This window comes from Furipterus horrens, unplaced genomic scaffold, assembly GCF_987537825.1.
Source record: "Furipterus horrens unplaced genomic scaffold, mFurHor1.1.pri manual_scaffold_4, whole genome shotgun sequence".
NCBI classification, from domain to species: Eukaryota; Metazoa; Chordata; class Mammalia; order Chiroptera; family Furipteridae; genus Furipterus; species Furipterus horrens.
The window spans coordinates 150,304,928-150,328,480 of NW_028327174.1; the positions used below are offsets into that span (position 1 = coordinate 150,304,928).

The window sequence follows — 23,553 nt, forward strand, 5'->3', positions numbered from 1 at the left end:
AGGTTATCAAAGAGCCAGATGAACGGATTGTTTTAAGGAACAAATCACCACCACCATTACATTCAAGTAAGTTTGGAAAGCCCTCACCCAGTTACGGTAACCAAGGGGATGCCGATTTCCACCTGGGAACTTCATTTGCCACCTCCCAGCACTCCAGATCTCCCAGCCCTCATCTGGATCCACCCCTTCTCCAAGAAAGGTCAGCAGCAAGCTCCCCGCCCTTTGCTTGAATAGTGCCTGTGTTCTGGCAGGAGTAAAGCCCATCACTTCACCAATTTGCTTCCTCAGGAATCTTCAGCTGGGGACACCATGATATGAAAAATTTTTATTCCTTCAATGGTTATTAGAATATTATCGACTATAATCCCTATGCTGTACTATTCTCCAAGACTATTCTGGAACAACAAATTTGCACTTTTTAATCCCTTCACCTTTTCATCCATCCCTCAACCCACCTCCAATCTGGCAACCTTCTCTGTATCTATGAGTCTTTTTCTGTTCTGTTTGTTCATTTGTTTTGTTTTGTTTTTTAGAGTCAATTGTTGATAATCTATATTTATTGTCATTTTATTGCATTTCATTATTCATAGTTTTGCTTTTTTTAAAAGTTCTTATCCAAGGATATGTGTTGCCTCCTGTATGTCCCCCTGATCAGGGATTGAATCTGCAACCTAAGTATGTATCCTGACTGGGCATCGAACCCACAATCTTTTAAAGTATGGAACAGTGCTCCAACCAACTGAGCTACCTGACCAGGGCTCTTCTTCTTAAAGAAGACCCTTCAACATTTCATGTAATATTAGTTTGGTGGTGATAAACTCGTTTAGCTTTTTCTTGCCTGGGAAGCTCTTTATACATCCTTTGATTCTAAATGATAGCTTTGCTGGGTTGAGCAATCTTGGCTGTAGGTCCCTGCTTTCCATGACTTTGAATATGTCTTGCCAATCCCTTCTGGCCTGCAAAATTTATTTTGAGAAATCAGCTGACAGTCTTAGGGGAACTCCCCTATAGGTAATTAACTTCTTTTCTCTTGCTACTTTTAAGATTCTCTCTTTATCTTTAATCTTTGGCATTTTAATTATGATGTGTCTTGGAGTGGGCCTCTTTGCATCCATCTTGTTTGGGACTCTCTGTGCTTCCTGGACTTGCATGTCTATTTCCTTCACCAACTTAGGGAAGTTTTCTTTCATTATTTTTTCAAATAGGTTTTCAATTTCTTGCTCTTTCTCTTCTCCTTCTGGCACCCCTATGACCTGAATGTTAGACCTCTTGAGGTTGTTCCAGAGGCTGCTTATACTGTCCTCTTCTTTTTTTAATTCTTTTTTCTTCTTGCTCTTCTAATTGGTTGTTTTTGGCTTCCTTATGTTTCAAATCTTTGATTTGATTCTTGGTTTCATCCACTCTACTCTTATTTCCCTATAAATTGTTCTTTATTTTAATTAATGTATCCTTTGTTTCTGATTGGATCTTTTTTATGCTGTTGAGGTCCTCACTAAGTTCCTTGAGCATCCTTATAACCAGAGTTTTAAACTCTGCATCTGGTAGGTTGCTTATCTCCATCTTGTTTAGTTCTTTTTCTGGAGTTTTGATCTGTTCTTTCACTTGGGCTATGTTTCTTTGTCTCCTCATCTTGGTAGCCTCCCAGTGTTTGTTTCTATGTATTAGGTAGAGCTGCTATGACTCCCTGTCTTGGTGTGTGGCCTAATGTAGTAGGTGTCCTGTAGGGTCCAGTGACACAAGCTGGGTACTCAGTGTGTGCCCTTCATGTGGGATGAGTACACTGTCCTCTTGTAGTTGAACCTTGGTTGCTGTTGGCAGATCACTGGGAGGCATTTACCCAGGTTAGTGAGTTGCAAGGACTGGCTGTGACCACTGACCACCAACCTCCGCCCTCCATGGAGGATTAGCTCTGCAGGGGCAGGGTAGTGGTACCCTGACATGGTCTGTAGCTGTCCACCGGGTGTGCAGGTTCTGGGGTTCCCCAGGTGGTTCAGGCCAAGGTCAGCTCCTGCCTGTGTTCTGCCCAGGGCCACACTGCATGAGCTGTAAAGCAATCTGAGGTGGCTTCTACTTGTGCTAGGCTTAGAGATTCCCAGGTGAAACCAAGCTCTTATCTTAGGCTGACTGTTGCTGGTGTTTGCCTGGGACCACTTAGCAAGAGGCAAAGGGGCTGGGGTTTGGGGCTTACTGAGGCTGGCTTGTTGCTTGTTTGAGAGGATTTAGGAAGTTGTGAAGCATGAGCCAAGACCAGCCATTCATATGGAAAAGTCACTGTTAATAGCTTGAGTGGGGTCCATAAATTGGGTGGGATAGAGCTCAGGGGATCTCCAGGGCAGGGAAAACAGTGTTAGCCAAATTGATGGAGTCTCAGATATAGTACCTGCCTGCTGACTCTGTGACTATGTGGTGAGAGGGCTCAGAAAATAAAAAAAAAAAACAAAAAAAACCCAATGGCCTCTGCCTATAGTTCTGTGTAGGAGAAAGCTGACCCCCAGTGATTGCCCTGGTGCCAGACACTTCAGTTCCTCCCTGTATGCCACTGGTGCCTTTCAAGCTGCTACCCCGGGGCTAGAGCTCAGAGTAAGTCTGAATAAGTCCTTGTGTGGGTCCTTTAAGAGGAACTGCTTGGGACTCCAGAAGTTTCTTCCAATGACAATGCCTGCTGGTTTTTTGCAGCCTGAAGTTATGGGGACTTATCTTCCTGGCACTGGATATCTGGGTTGGGGGTCCTGGGTCTGGTTTTGGGCAGTGGTTCTGGACCTGGTGTTGGGTGGGACTCCTCACTCCTGAGATATTCTTCCCAAGTTTTTATCCACCACACATGGAAGTGGACCCAGTCCCTTCCATGTCTGCACCCCTCTTACCAGTCTGGATGGATGTAATTTCTTTAATTCCATAGTTATTGGACTTGCATTCAACTCAATTTCTGGTGGTTCTGAGTGATGGTTGTTCTGTAGTTTGGTTGTAATTTTGATGTGGTTGTGCAAGGAGGCAAGCCGTGTTTACCTGTGCCTTCATCTTGACTGGAAGTAAGATAGCTGTTTTGAATGTAGGGTATCCTTTGTATTCTTTGGGGTGAGTCCATTCCCTGTTGACTTCAGCAGGATCACAGAGGCAGCCTCTGGAATACTAAGTGCTACTAGTACCATGCCTCAACCTCACTCACTGTGCTTTTCACTTTAGCACAATTGGGACCAGTCTCACTGTACCCAGATCACAGGAGTGCATTTGAAATACCTTTTGAGTTTTTGCTAACTTAATACTGAAATCAGTAAAGGCTAAGGTTGCAGGGATGAATTAGGAGACATTTTGGAATGAGAATCAGTCCAAGGTTTTAATGGAGGAAGTAGAAACCCCTTTAATTAGTAGGTTGAAAAACAGTAGTCCCAAAGGATGGAAGAACACTCTTGAGCCTGTTTCCTATCTATGTCATCTGGATAGTGTCATATCCCCTCAGCATACATATTCACTCTTTCACTGCACAAGGAGAAAGCTGTAATAAAGGCACAGCACTGCTCCTGTCTGTTGACTCGTTCTCAGAGATCTTTAAATGTAGTATTGATCGTATATAATAATGCTAACAAATTGTAGGAATTGTTTTGGTACTGGTTGCTCAACACCTATGAAAAAACATTTATAGTGTCCAGTCAATGGCTCTCTTTAGATGCTAGCTTTATTTATAGCTTGAAAATATTTTTATTCCTTCCTCTTAAAAATTCTTAGAGAAGTATAGAAATGATCTGCCTGGCCTTTTCTTAAACATGGGTAGTGCTTCATGTGATGCTTTCATTTGCTGAGTTGTTTTTCTGAGTTGGTTATGGATTTGTGTAGATCCAGCAATACTCTTGGTCTTGTCTCCCTGGAAACCAGTGGAATGTGCTTGTTACAGAGAGAGCCAGGATGGATTGCCCAGATGTTGGTCCCAAACTAAGTAGAGGGGGCTCAAGGGCTCAATAATGTGGCAGCCATAGTAACCACTGATTAATTCCCAAATGTTCCTGTTATTTCTAATGTTTATTTTACGTTAATTAAAGAGAATACTTTTAGCCTTGGCTGGTGTGGCTCAGTGGATTGAGTGCCAGCCTATGAACAAAAGGGTTGCTGGTTCGATTCCCAATCAGGGCACATGCCTGGGTTGCGGGCCAGGTCCCCAGTTGAGGGTATGTGAGAGGCAAACACACTGATGTTTCTCTCCCTCTCTTTTTCCCTCCCCTCCCTTCTCTCTAAAAATAAATAAACAAAATATTTTTAAAAAGAATAATTTTATCCAAACTGCTAAAATTCTTTAGGTGTTTTGTGGAAACAAGATTTTCATAATCAAATTGCTAATTCTGCCTCAGAATTTAGGAGTTGTTACCCACTTCCTTCTGAAAATGCATAAATGAATTCATCAAATGAATGGATGAATTCAATCACTCAAGAAATATTTATTAAATACATCTACCGTGGTATTCAATACCTATGAAGCCACAGGATGATCTATTGACCCAAGAGTTGCAGTCCCAATTTCAGTCTAGGAGCAGAAAGAGACATTAATCAAATAATGACGAAGTGTCCACTAGGGGAAGTGCAATGAATAAGGGATAAAGAGACTCCAAATGCGTAAAATAGAGAAGGTGATTTCCTTTACATGTAAGGAATCAGGAAGGACTTCCCCAAGAAATTAATACTTGAACTGAGCTCTGGAGAGTGGGTAGGTGTTAACATGAATTGGGATAGGGTTGGGGGTGGCAACACTCTAGGCAGAGGGAGCAGTGTTGGCAAATGCCTCTGGGAGGAGGAAATGCATCAAGTCTGAGGAACTGAAAAATGCTGTAAGACCTGTGCTGAAGGTTGGGTCTGGTTGGCCTAAAGCAAATGAGATATAAAATAAACCCCTTATGGTGGAAAACAATGGGATTAAAGTTTGTATTAAAATTTTGGATTAAATTTTTGAATGTAAAAACAGGATTTGTTCTTTAGCAAAATATCTAAAATACATAGTAAAGAACAAAGAATAAAGTCACTCACAGCCATACATCCAAAAACAAACAATTGTTAATATCTTGGTGGTTTTTATTACCAGTGATTTTCCTATACACAGGTTTAATAAAGACATTGAAAGCATACTACGCATACTATTTTGTATGTTGCTGCTCTTTTCTTACTATTAAGTTATAAGTATCAACACATATTGTTATGTACTCTAACTATGCTTTTTATTAGGGGCATAATATTTCACCCTGTTTAATCTGTTGAGCAGGTTCCACCCTGATTCTCAGTCCACATGGAAGAAGATCCACGAAAGGGTATGCAGTCTTCTGACATCCCACAGAGCTCAACGGCACCTAAACAAGGTTAGGGCTTTTGGTCAAATTAGATCTTTGCTGGCAGAATAGTATGGGAACTGAGACTTACAGTTCAGTGGGGGAGACGGACATTAATCAAGTAACTGCAGATATAAATGTAGAATTGTGACACTTACCAAGAAGAGTACATGGTGTCCAAGGAGTGTATGAAAAGGGGTTGTTGGCTCAGTTGGGAGTCAGAGCAGGCTTCCCTAGGGAGAGACAATGGAGCTTGGAACTGAACAATGAGTAGCAGCTAATTTGAAGTACAGCATGCATCAAGAGGAGTCCTGCAGCAAGAGGGAAGAGAGTCCTTTCAAAGGACTTAGAGAAGACAGAGTAACTGGTCCAAAGCACATTCTCTTCCACCATGCACAGAAATTCTGGTCCAGGGAGGAACCCAGAGCAGTGTGTGTAGTCTGTGTAAGGACACAGTATGGGAGAAAGTTTTCCTAAAAGCTGTTGAACAAATTTAAAATGAGTCTGGTGGTTTTCCTAGAAATAAATGATAGATTTATTCAAGGGTCCTAGAGTTTACAAACTGGAAACAGCCAGGCAAAACACTGGTGTTCCAAAGAAGAGAAAAAAGTTAGAATTCTTACAGTAAAAAGTACATTCTTGAGAGTTATCAGTCCTACATTCTTGGCCCTAGGACTGGCCCAGAATGGTTGTTTATCAGTCAGATGGCAGCCAGTCAGGATGAAGGATGATGGGCACCAGGAGGTCTGGTCACGTCCAGTGATCTAGGTGTCAGGTGGATGTATACATGAGTCCTTCAGGGAATAATAAGAGGGTTACCTGGTGGTCCAGGCATTGATGCAGGACTGGAAAGTTAAAAAAAAAAGTTAAATTCCCAGGCTGGTTAGAACAAAAATGGTTTTTTTTTCCTCATGCCTGAAACTATAATGTTAATAATTTCAGCAGCTTGGTTAAATTGACCTCATTTTATATATTCCCTATCTTTGCTCTTTTCTCGAAGTTAATAAGGTGTTTTGGCTGTTTGATCTTTTGTGGGGTTGTGGGGAGTGTTTTTGTTTCACAGGTAGAGATATGGCCATTACTTTGTCTACAGCTATTAGCTAAGTGACCTGTCATAGTTTCAAAAGAAATCAGATGAAAGGTTAACAGTGCCTGCAGTGGTTGGATTTCACCATATCATGTAGTTGAATTGATTATCCTGACTTATTTAAAAATGCTGGCATACCCTAGATTTACATTTTAAATGAATAACGATTACTCTAACCACAGGCGCAGTGGATTACTTTACTTACTCTCTGAAAAGTCACAGTCTTTCCAAGTAAGGAAATCCCTTTAAAATGTAAAAAGAAAGGAAGGGAGGATGAGAGGAGGAGAGAATAAAGGAAGGAAGGGAGGAGAAAGAGGAAGAAAGAGAAGAAAAGAAGAGTACCTATGTACACACATGTATGTGAACCCTACATATGTGAACCCCACACATACAGAGTATACGGGATTCATACACCTTTTAAATGCAAAACTACACATTGTGCTATCATTAATCTATATTACATTATGAGTAATGCAGTTGCTCCATTTGTTTTTATTATAGCAAGATTTTACCTCTGAAGTAAATCATACCCTTGAAAGACCAAACTACCCTCTGAAGAACTACCCAGTGTGTACACGGAGATATTTTTAATCTGATGTCTTATGTAAGTAAGCAGCTTAAGTGCTTCTTATCATCATTTGCTAAAATAATTTTAGTTTCCTGCTGTCAACACGAGGTAACTAGAAAATGTGGTGGACACGTGAGAAAGAGACCTAAGAACCACGTTCTTCCTTCACACAGAATGGTAATGACAGAATATATGTCGTTATGTTCCAGCTCTCGTGCCTCCTCTTATATCTCTGTCTCTCTCTCATTTTCTAATGGCCCCTCTTCTCAGCTCCTGGAACACAAGTGTTTTCCTGCTCTGATGCCTTTGCACATGTTGCTCTCTCTTCCTGGAATACTCTTCTGATCCTGCTTGGGTCACTTCTGTTTATCCTTTGAGTCTCATGACTTTCTATGACACTTCCACCCCTTCAAAGGCATACCCCCCCATTTTTCCAGCACCGTGCACTTTTATAGCGTATGGCACAGTTTGTTGTTATATATTTATATGGGTTTATTGCTTAAAAGTCTGTCCCTTTCTACTTGAGTGAAACCTGTCTCTTCTCACTTTTTTATAGCTGGCATTTAGTGCACTACAGTGGAATCTCATTTAACTCAGGTAAGTTCAACCACACATGCTAGGCCTGTGCTCTCAATAAGAACCTAACTTCCTCTCCCTACCTGCTGCCACCTTTGTATCAGATGACTTTCCACTGGCGTTGGTGCTCAGTAATTATTTTTTATGAGTGAATGTTGAATGAGGTAATGAGGCAAGTCTAGAATTCAGATATGTGGCAAGTAGTTGGCCATATAGTGGGAGGTGTCTTCATTTCTCAGGTATTCTCTTCTTTTCCATTCCTAACCCAGGCCCAAAATAATAATAGCTCTTCATTATCAAGTGCTTCGTGAGAGTCAGGAACTAGTCCAGATACTTCACAGGTATTAAATGAGTTAATGTTTAATTCTCGCAATCCTATGAAGTAGTTACTATCATTGCTTCCATTTTATGGATAGGGAAACTGAGGCACAGCACTCAGGTGCCTTGCTCAAGGTGACATGACTAGGGAATGGCACAGCTGGAATAGGAACCTGGGTAGTCTGGCTTCTGCAACCATGCTTTCAAACCATTGCATTTTGTTGCTTCTCCAAACCTAAAGTATGTAATAGGAGACCCCTGAGGAGAAAGACAGAGCAAGCCCTTTGGAACCCCAGGAGAGTTTTGGGACATTTCTGTGAATGTCTCCCACAAGGATCCTTTGGTGCTGTATGATGAAGTCCCTCATTCTAGCAATTTCAAAATAATTGCAAGCCTTTTTAAACAATAAAGGAGTGTGGGATGATATGCTAGGTTTTTACTTAGTTAGGGTCAGGCTCCTGAAAATCTGGTTTGAGGGCCCCAGGGCTGGCCAGAACCCCCAACTTCAGCAGAGAGGAATGTGGGGGACAGCTCAGTAATTGTCCATCCTGCAGGCTGCTTGGTAGATTAAAGGATGGATTTGGGCCACTTCATGTCTGGTTGCCAAAACAGTCATCTAGGCATTTATTAGGTGGTTATACGGAACACAAGTCACATAATTACCACTTAGGAAGCATGGCCCACATAATTACCAAATGCCAAATTTCACTGAAATTCAACACAGGTGACACTGAGTTACTAAGGCCCTGAATCAGCTGATATGTAGACACTGATGGGAGGGGATAGAGAAGGTGAGAAAAAAATTAGTACATTTTTAGAAAGTGGGTTTCCAGTATAACACAAGATCCCATCCAATGGTTTTATATCCACTTCTTGGTCACAGATCCCTGGGGAGGCAGAGGTCCTGGAGGGCTGTGGTACTGAAGGTTTTCGTGGTTATAAAAAACCCAGGTGACTTTGGCCGTCTTAAGCAAATAGGGCATTTATTAGAGCGATGTTGATATCACAGTGAATCCAGAGAAGACCCAAACAAGCAAGGTCAAGCAGCTAATGCGGGAGAGCCCCAGTCCTGCCATGAGTTCGGGAAACAGTCCCAGAGAGGAATTTGGCAGAAGACCCATTGGGTTTCCGCTACACGCCTTTTTCCCTGCTTTTCTCAAGGAAGCCCTTCTGCTTGCAGCACCATTTAAAAAAAATAGTGCTGCCCTGAACCCTCCCACCCTAGAATAAGCTTCTGTGTTCTCATTTCTAGAATGGGACATTTTGTCAGGAATCACAAAGATGATATTGTGAATACAGGAGGCGCTGTCAATATTTAGTTAACGAACTCACCCAAGATACTAATATGTTTAATCATTGCCCACCTCAGATTCTACCTTTGATTCCAAGAACCTTTTCTTTCTTTTTCTTTTTCCCCTGAGGGCGCTCACATCCCACTTCCTGGCACAAGTCACTGAGGGATTGGAGGGCAGCACCAGTTCTTGTCCCTTCCTTCCCTTCTCCTCTTCTGCTGTTTCACTGTTGATCAGATTTCCCTCTCCTGTTTTCCTAGTGATCTCAAGATTCAGGGGAATTGAAAAAGTAGGTTCTTACTACAAAAAGGCCAGGGATTCTTGAGCCAAAAATAATGAGTACAAAATTGTCTGACCAGGGAATGGGTAGAAGAAATGAGTAGTAGAAGGGGTTGGAATATACTTCTCCTTATTCTGGATGGTTTGGGACTTGGTGTTTTGGCCCAGGTGGTTGGAGCATCATCCTGTACACCAAGAAGCTGCAGGTTTGATTCCAGTCAGGGCACAGACTCGGGTTGCGTGTTTGATTACTGGTTGGGGAGCATATAGGAAGCAACCAATTGATATTTCTCTCTCACATTGATGTTTTTCTCTTTCTTTCTCTCTCTCTCAAATCAATAAACATATCTTTGAGTGAAGATTTTTTAAAAGCAGATTATCTGTGGTATATTTTAAAATGGTTAAAATGATAAACTTTATGTTATGTGAATTTCATAACAAAAAAAATCCCATAAATACACACACACAGAGGTTATTCCTAGTTCTCATAGAGGCATGATTACCTCTGTATCCCAGCTCTTACCAAGTCTGTGAGCTGATTGCCCATGTCCAGTATGCACTCACTGAGATTCTACTTTCAAGGCTGGGCTTGGAAGGCCCTCCTCTATGAAACCTCCTGGTCCCTTGAGCAGAACCAGGGCCTCTGCCTTTTGCTCCTCCACATGCCTCCACTTAGTATTGTTTCCTTCAGCCTTGTACTGTAATTGGTTTTCCTTATGAAAACTCCCCCAAGGAAGGGGCAGAGGACTGGAAGGGAAGTCCCTGTGAAGGGAAGGGAGACTGGCCAAATGACACCCACTCTGGCCCTGCTGAGTGGGCCATAACTGGGAGCGGTGTCCTGTGGTCCCGGTTTCCACCACCATGGCTGGCCTTCAGGGGGAGCTAAACCACTTGTAATGCTCCAAACCAGAGGGTGAGCAAGGAACGCAGGCACAGACAAGAATTAAAGCACAAAACTTTTCTAAAATTAAAGACTAGCCAAAGGGAAATAAACCAAGAAAAGGAAAAAAAAAAAAAAAAAAAGGGCAAAAATTAACTGAAGCACCGCTTTCTGATTCCATCACGGCTCATTAGGCCCCCAGCTCCTAACACAGTGGCTAGTATGGCCTCCAATCTTACCTATCTCTGCTGGCAGACAGGAGCTATTTTACTTCCTCCCACAGGGGCTCCTTCACCCCCGTTACAACCAAAGCAAAAAGCAAGGCAGATTGCAGAGTCTAAACTCCAGCTTTAGGGACCCTCCCTCTTTGATCTGGTCACTGGACTCTGAGAGATTGGTCATTTGGTGGCTTGTGGGGATTGACTCAATGGATAATGACTCACGTCCTTTCATCCCAGGAGTCCAGCAGCCCCCACAGGCAGTGGCTGTGCACCCAAACCATGAGGCAGGTTCCTGGGTCAGCATTCCTCCATGAGCATTAGAATCATGGGGGTGGTGGGAAGATCTCTGAAAAATAGTGATGCCCAGACTCCACCTCAGACCAATTTAATTGGAATCTCTGCCACAGTGCCCAGTATTGTTAAAACTGTTCTTTAGGGGAATCTGATGCAAATTTAGGATTGAGAATCTCTACAGTAGGCTGCCAGTGCCTTGAGGACAGGGGACTTGGAATGTCCCCCAATCCTATATGGTCCCTGCTCAAAAATGATTGTTCCACAGAATAGAATTGATTGGGGGCATATTTAACAGTTTAGTTCAGTGACACCTAGCACTTTCTTCTTGTATACAGTGGGCCAAGGACTATACTAACTCCTCATAATAACACTCTCCAGAGGTGGATACTCTGCTGATTATCATCCTCATATTGTACAAAGAGGTCAGGTAGCTTGCCCAAGAACGCACAGCTGCTTTGTCATGCTTGCTAATAGTCCCTCATTCTGCATTGGAAACACAGGACAAGGGGCTCAGACACCAAGTGATCCCAAGGAAGAGAGACATGACAAGATTAGGATAGGGTGAGGTCTTCTTGTCCTTGGCTGTGCTGATTGTTTACTCTTCTTCTCAGTCCCACCTGTAGGGGAAATGGAAACAAAGCTGGAGGAGTATCATGAAGAACTCCCTCATCCAGACAACTGACACATTTAAAGAAATGAACAATTTTTGTTATGTGTATGGAATTGCTGGTGTCTAATCCCCTTTAAATCAAACCCTGTGCTCAATCTTTTGTACCAGGTAAGAGTTGTTGATTAAAGTGTTCATTGTTAGAGGCTCATATTTTCTTGTAAAGCTGGAAAATTTGTGTTTTAGTTTGTTTGTGTGTGTGATGGGAGCTTGAAATAGAAAATAACAATAGTTGAGTGGTAGGTACTTGGAAAGATGCCTTCTCACTTTTGGCATGGGGTGTCCTTGAATAGTTCTTTCTTTTTCTACTTCTCTCCCTCCCTTCCTCCTCAATTCTCCTCCTATTTCTTTCACTCCAAATCAACTTACATTTACATTAGCTAGAGGAAGCTGCTATTTAGAGGAATAACCTGATGAATTCTCTAGGAAAAGATTGTAATGCTCTCCACCAGGGGGTGATTTTCTCTTTTTGGTAAATTTGATTTTTTCTGTTATTTGTTTTTCAGTGTTAGGCTTTATGTACATGAAGTCCACTGAAAACATAGGAAGAGGGAGGATTGCATCTGGAGAATTAAAATATTCCTTTAAAGGTTCAATTTCTATGATACATTTTTAGGAGGAGGCTAATTTCTTTGGACTATAGTCTAAATTCATTCTCCTGTCACTATCCCTCCTCTTGTTCAGCAGTTCTTAATAAATTTACATGAGGAACAACAACTTCCTCAGATATTTCTCTGAAAGCTCTACTTGTAAGTAAATAGGCTTTTTAAATATGACTGCCAAGACTGCATTTAAAATTAGTTAGAAGGGTGCCTTTATGAAACGCTTACACAGTTTGGGAGCATGAAGAGGATGAAGAGGAATGAAGTGAAACTAGAGGCACGTTTGTCTTCATGGGTACAGACACAGAGAAGAGAGGGCCTGAAAGTGGAAACCTTTCTCTTTCCTTCCTACGTACCCTGAGCACGTCCCTCTGCCATACCCTACAACCATATTTGGTTCTGGAAGATACAGTGAAGAGTCAAGTCTTCTTTTCTCATTATGACCACAGGCATTGGTTCATTAGGTAAGTTAGGAAAAGGAAATTAAAAATTAAAGGAAAAAACCCTCCTCTAACAAAAACAATGAAACAAAACTCATTAATCCTCTTCTCAGAATTTCAGCCAAATAAAGGTATATATTACAACAAACATTGCACCTTTGGAAAACAGACAACGTGCTTTTCAGGTTTTTTGAGCATTAACTCCTTAATTCAATTAGTGGACAATATTTTAATTACCCACCATTATATAAAGTCTTTTGATGTTTTGTTGTTGTTGTTCACAACTCAGTCTGCCTGCTTCTCATTTTCTGGTCTGCTAACTCTATTTAAATTATTCCTATTTTACCTTTTTATTTCTCCAGGGTTGCAGTTGAAACATTTTGCTTTTGGAATATATAATAACATGAATAATTTTGTGACATATTGGGGTTTGGATTCCTTTTGGGAAGATCTGTGTCATTAAACATAATAAAAATTCCCACTTGTCTTACTTCAATTTAATATTCCTTTCTTGACTTTCACAGTTGCCGATCTGTCAAAGCCTGGACCATATTTTTCAAACATGTTTCACAGGGTCTGGGTTTGCAGAGACTCTTGGGAAAATCACCCTCATGGAGCCTGGGCCCTCTAAGCAAAGCCACCATACAATGAGGCCATTTCCCCATGGTCACCCGAATAACTCAAAGTTAGCTGAAGCCTGTAGACCATGAATTATAAATAGGATTTTTAAAAATGAGAGGTCATATGATAAGTTTAACAAAAGAGAAAACAGTTGGTTTTACACATATAATTAGAGGCTGGATGGGTTATGTATGGAAGTTAAGCCTAGTCCCCCAGTGCCTGGCCACTCTCAGTGACAGCCATGGCTCTGACGCGATTAGTTCCATTTGAGCGGCCCTCTACCCTCTCTGAGGGCAACCCGAGGGAAGGCCCTGTTCTCTGATCTGTGCGTGTGACCAGTGAATCTGCTAGCACCACCTGATGGGACCTCTGGCCATCTCTGAAAAGGGGACCCATCCTAGCACTCCTTGGGGACGTGCAGATCTTGGGGAGAAGCCTCTTTTCTCTTCCCCTGTACTGGGAACTCCACTGACAATGAGAAGAGCTGCAACCCTTGGCCTCTCTCCCACTCTTTCACTCTGGGTCTAGGGGCAGCAATAATTACTTTGTTCATCAGAGGAAAGAGCCTGGTCTTAGTTTCACCTTTAGAACTAGAAAATTTGGCAAAAACAGGGTCATGCCTAGGATACAAACTTTTCCCTGGTGCAGATGGGTCATTTTCAGGATGGCTGGGCTGTTAGAAGTTCTTCAGCTTCTTCGAAGTGAGGAGCTCCCACTTTGAAATTTTCTCCTTGAGATTCCATATCTTTTACAGTGATCCTCTCACACCCCGGTAAGTATATATTTTTCTCTCTTTCTTCTTATCTTTATTTTAAAAGTAGCTTAAGCCCCTAATAATCTACCCATAAGAAACACCTACCGGGGCTAATTTGCTTTCTGTGGCGACAATAGCTTTGTTTCCTCTCCAAGACCCCATGGGCCAATAGGAAAGACAAGACCCCATGGGCCAATAGGACATCATATTGTATGGTCAGGTTTGCTTTGTATGTATGAGAGAGTCACGTGGGGGAAGGTGCTAGTCTCCACAGCAGGACCTCAAGAGGGCTGCAGTCAGTGACTCAGCATTTCATGGCCTGCCCAGAAATGATGAAGTGAATTTGAGGGCTGTTAGGCTGCTGAGTCGCCAGGATTAGCGTTTTCTTTTTCTTTTAATTCACTGCTTTGAGACAGAGAGAGACAGAGAGACAGAAAGAGAGAGAGACATACATCAATTTGTTGCTCCACTTATTTATGCATTCATTGGTTTATTCTTGTATGTGCCCTGACTGGGATTTGATTTCCCCACGAGCTTGGCATATCAGGAGGATGCTCTAACCAACTGAGCTACCTGGTAGAGCATGGATTAGGACTTTCAAATGAAGAGGGAGAAGGAAGACTGCTGCTAAGGCTGAGAGTTGGCTCTAAGGTAAGAGAGTTGAAACACCTGTGGTGGGTATTGGGCCTTTGTTTTGTGATTGGTTGTGGGTGCTTTTGAATGAGCCAAGGTTACTGAATGTCCTGCTTAGCCTGGGTGAGTGTGGAGAGTATTTTATTCTAGGTTTTTCCACATAGGAGGCCAGGAAAGAGCACCGTTGAGAGGCATGGGAGAGCTACAGTCTTTTAAAAATCTTCCCATCCAGCCTTGGGAAACTCTGGAATTCCGGCAAATAGATGTCTTCTTTCCCCCTCTTTCTCTTATTTTTCCATTCCTTTGTTTCGTGCCTCAGTTTACCAGGCACTGTATAATGCTCATGAGGGCCTTATCGTGTGGGTGTGAAGACTGAAGGCTCTGGAGTAGAGCACCTAGATTTGAATCCTGATTCTGCCATTTACCGGCTGAGTAACTTGGGCAAATAACTTAACCTCTGTGTGAAATGGAGGCAGTAATAGTATCTGCTTTGTAACATTGTCATAAATAGATGAGTCAACACATTTAAAGCACTTTAAACTAGTGCCTGGCATAAAATAAGCACTCAGTAAGTATTAGTTGTTATTCTCATTAAATTATTTGCAGAAAGCATTTTTCCTTTTTTTTTTTTTTTTTTTTTTTTTTGTTAAGGACACTGAGGCTCAGAAAAACAAATGTGTGTCAGCGGCAATTTCTAATCCCTGGTTTGTCTTATTTCCAAACCTCTTGTTCTTTCTACCACTCCTTGGTTGTCACCTGATTGTCCCTGAGGCTGGTGCATGCTGGATAATTCAATCTAAAGGGTTTGAAAAAATGAACTCATTATTTCAGAAGCGTGACAGGGCAATTAAGGTTGCTTGAGAGAAGTTGGAATGAGATTAACCACTCCTTGTGTAGGCCAACAAAAGATGCTTTCTGCTCTTATTTCCTGTCATCGGAATATTATGTTGGTAAATAGCATTTTTAGGAAGCCACCCTCCACTCCAAAATAAATATCCCTGTTCCTTTTCCTCCAGGAGTTAGCACTCAGGGTATCTTGAACTGAGATAAACATCACATCTATTTTAATGTGGAGACTTCCAGGAACAGACAGAATGTAAGAAGAGCCATTGTTGGAAGTGCTGGGTTTATGGTGAGAGTTCCTTGTTATGAAAGCTCACTTGCCATTGCGTAATGGAATTCAACACAGGTGAATGATGGCATCCTTTATTCACTACATCATGTGGTCTCCCAGCCATCACCAATAACTACATTGATTCCATAGCCTTGCATGGAATCACTCAACTTGTATTTATTAAGCTTCTACTATGTGCTCACTATTGTATTGTGCCCTATGGGGTAGAGGATGAGTTATGCTAATGAGTATAAGATCCAACCTGTGTCCTTCTGGAGTCTCCAGACTTATTAGAGCAATGAGATGTTTCACATGTGACTATCAAAAGGTGTTACAAACTCAAATGCCTTCAGGACCAGGCAGGATTTGTGACTGTCAGAAGCAGTGGGGTTTGAAATAATGGTGAGTGCTGGAGGTGTTACTGCACTTCCTTTACCTCCTGCAAGGTGTTTAAATTCCTCAAATTCAAATCTAATACAGCAAAAGGCTCTGTGGCCACATAAAGGTGGTCTAAAGCTGGCTCTTACCCATAACCACTAGTTTTGGCTCTTATTTAATAGTATGAAATAATAATAACTGAAGTTTGTGGAACTTAATTCATTATGTTATAATGAAGTCTCATATTGATTAATTAAATAATACAAGGCAATGTTTGAATATGTACCAAGATACTATTACTTTTCTAGGTACCATTAGGTAAGAAATAACAGTGTCTTGGGGCCAGGGGCCAAGAATTTATTTTTGACATTAAGGAATAGGAAGACCAAGTGGAAAAGAGGTTTGGGAGAAGAGAGGAAATTGGGAGTCTAATGAAGGATATGTGTTTGGAGAAGATGGGAATATTGTCTAAGAATATCTTCTGAAGTGTCTTAAATATTGGGCCTAGTGTTTGGGACTTTGTGCTGTAGATGATAAGAAACCATCAGAGTTTGGGGATGAAAAAGTAGACGATTAATTTGATGATGTTGTTCAGGGTGATTTGGGAGTGGGAAGAGGCTAGCAGCAGGGAGACTTTAATAAAGCCATTGAGGAAGTCTGGAAGTTAGAGCCTGGATGGGATGGGAGGGTCATAGAGAAGAAAGGGGCTCGTTAAACATCGGGGGTGGGAAGAAATCACCAGGCAACTTATTTTAATCCTGCCTGAATGGTGTGGAGGGGGTGGAGGGGGAGTCAGGCTCCTTTAAAGAAGAAACAGTTAATTCAAAATGCCTGGGCTGAGTTGCAAAATGAAGGTGAACTATTTAATCATCAGGAGTGAAGTATTGATTGAGAGAATAATTTACTTGCAGATAGAAGGTCACAGTTTTCTTCATTTTGTAGATTCACGTTCTTCATGACATGAGGTGAGATGAACTCAGAATGAAGAGAACAAAATAGGCTGAATAAAACCTTTTGGGGAGGGATTTTTTTCATGGTGCTTTTTGGTAGTAGGGCCAGAGAGGGGAACACTCAGAATTACAAGGTGGGGTTGCTGGGAGGCAGGGTGGGTGCTCAGAAGCAATAGGGGGCTTCTCTTGAATTTAGTTTTTTGTTGTTATTATTTTTTCTGAATCTTGTCCTGTTTTGAGGTCTCGTTGTAAGTGGAACTAAGGATTAAGTACACATTATTTATTTGAGCATGACAAGGGAAAAGAAAAGGCAGGAATGCATCATGTTCTGTAATTTATGGCTGAACTGAAGCTAAGTCATAGGCCACCCACTTCACACAGAGGGAGCACTGTCTCTTGGGCTCCAAGTGGAGGGATTCAAATAAATGAACCGACTGCTGTAGACCTGCCATGCCATGGCCAACCTCTTGGGGTCAAAGAGGGTCTAAGAAATTGTTATGATCCTAAGTTGCAGTAGAAATCACGGTGATTTTGAAAATACAATACTCAATTTAGCAAAAGAGACTACAGAAGAAATTTACAAGTTTGACCTTGGATAAATTCATTTTAAAGCGATGGTGCAAAGGTCAAAGGGAAATATCCAATAGAAGTGGCAAATGTAGATCTGAAGCTTGGCTGGGAGGTCAGGGCAGGCAAAACCAAGGACAACTGTAGATTTTGGGGATACAGATTTTTGTTAATCATCTGAATAGAGGTGGCATTTGAAGCCATAATAATAGATGAATTTCTAATGGAGAAAGTGGAGAGAGAGAGAGAGAGAGAGAGAGAGAGAGAGAGAGAGAGAGAGAGACCAGAGGAAATGGAGCTTCTTCATTCAATCCACATTTGAGGGACCCCTGTATGTTTGGCACAGGTAGGGTGTTGGGCAGAGATGAGGCCCAGAGAAAGGGAACAGCAGGGGGAGGTCACAAAGGCTATTGGGGAATGGGGGAAGAGGTTTGGGGCAGAACTCAGTAATGTCTTAGAACTCAAAGGAAGAGAACTTAGTGGAAAATGAACTAATTAACAGTGACAAATATTGCAAAAGAGTAAAAATTAATGTCTAAGAAATTGCCTATTTGATTTTACAAGTAGGACATTGGTTTACTTTGGGGCTTATAATGTTCCTGATCTTAGAGAAAATGCTTTCAGCTTTTCACTGTTGAGTGTATTAGCTGTGGGCTTGTCATGTAGGGCCTGTATCATGTTGAGAAATGTTTCTTTTATTCCTAACTTTCTAAGAGTTTTATCATAAAAGGATGTTGAATTTTGTCAAATGCGTTTTCTGCATTTATTGAGATGACCATAAGATTATTACCCTTCATTTTGTGATTGTGATGCATTGCATTTATTGATTTGTCTATGTTGAACCATTATAGCTCAGAAATAAATCCCACTTCATCATGGTGTGTGATCCTTTTAATGTTCTGTTGAATTCGGTTTGCTAATATTGTGTTGAGGATTTTTGCCTCTATGTTTATCAGCAATATTGGCCTGCAATTTTTTTTCTTGTAATTGGCCTTGTTTGGTGTTATTTCAGGATAATGCTGGCCTTGTAAAATGAGTTTGACAATGTTCCCTTTTTTACTATTTTTTGCAAGAGTTTGAGAAGGATTGGTATTAATTCTTTAAATGTTAGAATTTACCAGTGAAGCCATTTGGACCTGGACTTCTCTTTGTTGGGAGGTTTTTTACTACCCCTACTTTCTTTTGGTGTCCATTTGCATGAAATTTGTAGGCATTTTGAAGTACCAGATCTCAGTGGTTAGGAACACAGACTTTGGAATGAGGTTGGAGTTCCAGCTGTGTGGACTTGGGCAAGTTAACCTCTTGCCCAAGTCCACACAATTTCCTCTCCTGGAAAATGGAGGGGAATAATATCTGCCTGATAGGAATGTTGAGGAGAAAAATGAACTTAAGCATATAAAATATTTAGTAAAGTGCCAGGCATACAGTTAACACTTGGTAAGTATAACAACGATTCTTTGTCTTGAAAAATTTAGGCCATCCCATATTTGAGTTAGAATTAATATTCTAGCACTCCAGGCCTTCTCTGGCTTTCAATGCCTGGTAAAGAATGTTGGCACTGGAGCCAAATTGCTGGGCCACCTATTCGTGTGTGATCTTGGGGGCAAGTTACTTAACCTTTTGTACCAGTTTGTAGTACTTACTTCATGATGTTGTTGAGATTAAATTAGTTAATATTTGCTAAGTGCTAAGAACAGTGTTTGCCACACAGCAACTGCTATGCAAACATTCATCAAGTGAATAAAAATGAGTTTCCTCTATGTTGTTGTTGCTGTTTTTTCTTCTGGGGAGACATGGCATCCCATCCTCTCCTATGTGCACCCTGGCAGGGAGAACGCTCCTCAGTCAGTGCCTGCAGCTGGTTAGGTGTTAGGTCAAGATCTTAGAAGAAACTGGACCTTTATTTGCCTTAGAGTGTCATCTCTGTGAAAGGTGATGATACCCAAGAATAGGGTAGGTGGTTCTCTGCCTGGAATCATATAGGGGCAAACTTTTCCTTAGTCCAGAAAGGCAGACTCAGGATCTTTGCAGCCTGAGACTGCCTTGCTGTTTGTACTGCTAATTTTCTCATTAACCGCAGGTGGCAGTTAATATATATTTATATATATATATTTTTTAATATGCTTTATTGATTATGCTGTTACAGTGTCCCAATTTCTTTTCCCTTCTTCCCGCCCCCCTGTGACCCTCCTCCCTTAGTCCATGCCCATTGGTTGTGCATATAGTTCTTCTCAATATCTTCCTGTCTACTCCACTCCCTCCTACTGTGCTTCTTAATTACTGCATCATCTCCCTCCCTTTCCCCCCTTCCCCCTCCCTGCTGACCTCCCCCCAAAATGTTCCCCATACCTGTAATTCTTTTCCCACGCTCATTGTCTACTTAGTTTGCCTTTGTTTCCGTTCCCTAGCTTGTGTTGTTGGTTGTTGTGATGCAGTTTTCATTTTAATGTTCGTAGTTTTGATCCTCTTTCTTCTAAATAAGTCCCTTTAACATTTCACATAACAGTGGTTTGGATCTGATGAACTCCTGCAATTTTGCTTTCTCCTGGAAGCACTTTGTCTGCCCTTCTATTCTAAATGACAGCTTCGCTGGGTAGAGTAATTGTGGTTGTAGGTTTTTGTTTTTCATTACTTTGAATATTTCTGGCCAGTCCCTTCTTGCCTGCAGAGTTTCTTTTGAGAAATCAGCTGACAGTCTTATTGGGACCCCTTTGTACGTAATTCTCTTCTTCTCTCTTGCTGCTTTTAAGATTCTCTCTTGATCCTTAATTTTTGACATTTTGATTATAATATGTCTTGGTGTGGTTCTCCCTGGGTCCAGCTTTTTTGGAACTCTCTGTGCTTCCTGGACCTGTAAGTCTTTCCTTCCCCAAGTTAGAGAAGTTCTGCTTCATTATTTTTTCACATAATTTTTCAATTTCTAGTTCTTCTTCTTCACCTTCTGGTGACCCTATGATTTGGATGTTGGCCTGCTTATAGCTGTCCCACAAGTTTCTGAGCCTCTCCTCATTTTCCTCGCTTTTCGTTTCCTCTTTCTGCACTGGTTGACTGTTTGTTCCTTCCCTATGTTCTGATTTGTTGATTTGACACCTGGTTTTCTTCCCTTCACCACTAGTTTCATATGTGTTTTTGTTCGTTTCAGCAGGACTAGCCTTCTTTCCCTCCCTGTCTTGTTTAAGATCTGCTGTTAGGTCTGTAAGGATTCTTTTAACCAAAGTTCTGAACTGTGCCTCAGAAAGATTTCCTATTTGCTGCCTCGTAAAATTAGATATTTGCTGGCTGGTCAGCTGTGTCACTGGGATCTCTATCATGATCTGTGCCACCCTGACAGTTTTGTGTTTATCTTTGCTTCCTGGAAGGGGCTGTCACACATCCTATGCTATAGGCTATAGGGGGCAGAGTCCCGTGCACTCGTCACAACCAGGTGACCCTTCTCACTACGCTGTGGCATTTTCTGTGGGAGTGGGGATCCAAGATGGATTCCTGCCACTCACTCTCCGCTGGAAGACTGGGAGCCTCCTCCTCTATCCCCACCCCCTCCAGGCCTCACAGTGCAAGGCAATGGGGGTCTGCTTTCCCTGGTGTTGGAATTGCATGCTGACAGGTCTGGTCTGCAGCTGGGGGTGGTCCCCAGGCACTTCTTGCTTCCCCTTAAATACGGGTGTCTGTGCTTACCATTGTCCCACCACTGTCACCGCAGCTGCCACTGCCAGCACAGCTTGACCTCTCCACCCTGGCTTCACCCCTCCTACCCATCCGCAAGAGCACCACTTCTTTATAGCTTCATAATTGGACTTCCATTTATTTTCTGAAACTTCTGGTTATTTCTTGTTTTGCAGTAGTTGTATTCCTTCTTAGTTGTGGAGGGAGACGGAGCATGTCAGTCTAGGCCTCCGTCTTAGCTGGAAGTCTCCTGTGTGTGTTTGCCTCTGTGTCTTAGGTAGAGCTGTCATTCCTGTTACATTGTAAGGGGCGGAGCCTTAGGGATTCGTCAGTACAGGGTGACCTGTTTCACCACGTTGTGGCACTGTATGTGGAGGAAGGGTCTGAGAAGGAACAATGCTGCTTGCCCAGTACTCGCCCCTTTTCCAGGCACTTCTCCCACTTTCATATGGGACTGTTGCCTCTCTAGTTGTTGCCTTGGCTGTCGTTCCCAGAGTGGATGGGTTTTTGGACGTTCTAGGACTGTGGGGGCCCTTTAAACAAGCGGACTCTGCTGAGAGACTGGCAGTTTCTGCCTCCACCCCAACCCCCACTGGTTTGCACAGTCAGAAGCACTGAGGCTTGATTTTCCCTGGTGCTGGGACCGTGAGCTGTGTGGTCTGGTGAGGAGCTGGGAATGCTCCCCAGGGGTCTCTCCTGACTTTTTTTTTTTTGTGTGTGTATTTTATTGATTATATTGTTACAATAGTTCCAAGTTTTTCCCCCTTTGCTCCCCTCTGCCTAGTACCCCCTTTCTCCCAGCAATCCCACCCCCTTTAGTTCATGTCCATGGGTCGTGCATACAAGTTCTTTGGCTTCACCCTTTCCTATATTCTTTTTTTTTTTATTATTTTTTATAACAATAAAAAATAACAATTCCCTCCCTCTCATACTTAAGACCCTTTATAATCTTATAAAGGACAATGGATGATGATCTCATGCTCCTCTAGCTGCTTCAAGCTGGACATGGTCGTCATCCTACCTACCCTTGGGCCCAGAAATCTCTAATAAGAGTGTGGGTGTGGAGGGGAGAGTGGCCTTCCCACATGGGGAAGGATCTTGCAGACTCCAGGTCAGTTGGCTGTCCCCGGACCATGGCATGCTTGGTTTAACAGTCTGGCATCCTTGTTGTATTCTGGGCTTCCTGACTTTTTAAAACATATAACTGTGCTTACTGCCGGCCTGCCACTGCTGCCATTGCTGCCACCACTACACCATGTCCTCTCTGCCCTGGTTCCGCCCCTACTACCTGTCTGGATGAGTATTTCTTCTTTATATCTTTCTTTGTTGGACTTCCATGCAGTTTGATTTTCTGGGATTTCTGGTTGTCTCTAGTTTTGAGGTAGTTGTATTCCTTCTTAGTTGTGGAGGGAGACACAGCATATCTGTCTATACCTCCATCTTGGCCAGAAGTCCCCAGGTGGCATATTTTTCTAACCTAACTAGTTCCTCTTGACTGAGCAGAGTCTTGAGGTTGTGTGTGCTTAATGTGATGCCGACACATTCTTGTCTGGCTAAATCCGGAAATGTAGGATTAGTAGTTAAACCCTGGGAATTAAAGTGAGTTTGGCATGCTGGGAAGACAAAAGCAATTATTGGGGCAGGACCAGCCAATGCCCCTCTGTTGCTCACTGCTACTGCTTCTATTCATAATATAACTATGAGTTACACAGTGGCAGTTCTCTTGACACCTGTCAGACCCACCCAGTTTCCTAAAGACCTGAACACTTCATTATCCTCAGCTTCATACTGGAGAACTTTCCCTGCCACCATCCCCAGAGTCCTCAGCTCAAAACAAAAGGATTTTTCTGTCCTCTTATTATTCTTGCCAAGTTAAACTAATGACTCTGGAAACACAACGTGCATGAGGACTCAAATGAATGTCATATTCAAATGCTTGGAGGAGGATCAAAGTCATCTCTAAAATGAGCGTGTCTTCAGAAGGTGTGTCCATGAAGGGCAGCACTTGGGCGATGACCGAGTGGTGCCTTTTCTCCTGCAAATATTCTCCTGGAACCATTCAATTCATTTCAATCAGTCTTATCCTTATCTTGGAAAAGGTCTTTCCACACAATCTGAATAAGATAAAGCAGATCCTGGCTAGTGTCTCATTTCTGCCATTGGCAACCAGACCTTTAACTCTGAAATATCAAGGTGCATTATTTGCATTCCCCAAATGCTCTGCAGTGAGGGACAAGAATGTGACATCCTTACAACCTTGCTGATAGCTATCCTGAGTCAGAGGAACAGCAGCTACCAGTCTACAGCCGGGAAAATAAGTGCGTGTGTGCGTCCGTGTGTGTG

The 23,553-nt window shown here is 42.2% G+C and overlaps 1 protein-coding gene across 3 annotated transcripts in view; it reads left to right on the forward strand.

Annotated features, from left to right (window-relative positions):
- Positions 1-12,695, forward strand: part of SPATA6L (spermatogenesis associated 6 like) — a 53,129-nt gene extending 40,434 nt beyond the window's left edge. For 2 of the 3 annotated variants that reach the window (XM_090275839.1, XM_090275838.1), the window contains 5 exons: positions 3-199; positions 5,243-5,336; positions 6,895-6,997; positions 11,433-11,599; positions 12,392-12,695. In XM_090275839.1, coding sequence (XP_090131965.1) covers positions 3-199; positions 5,243-5,336; positions 6,895-6,984 — 381 coding nt within the window. In that variant the 3' untranslated portion in view covers positions 6,985-6,997; positions 11,433-11,599; positions 12,392-12,695. Of the gene's footprint in view, positions 1-2; positions 200-5,242; positions 5,337-6,894; positions 6,998-11,432; positions 11,691-12,391 lie in introns of those variants that run through there. The other variant, XM_090275837.1, reaches the window with a different exon arrangement.
- Positions 12,696-23,553: the final 10,858 nt, after the last annotated feature.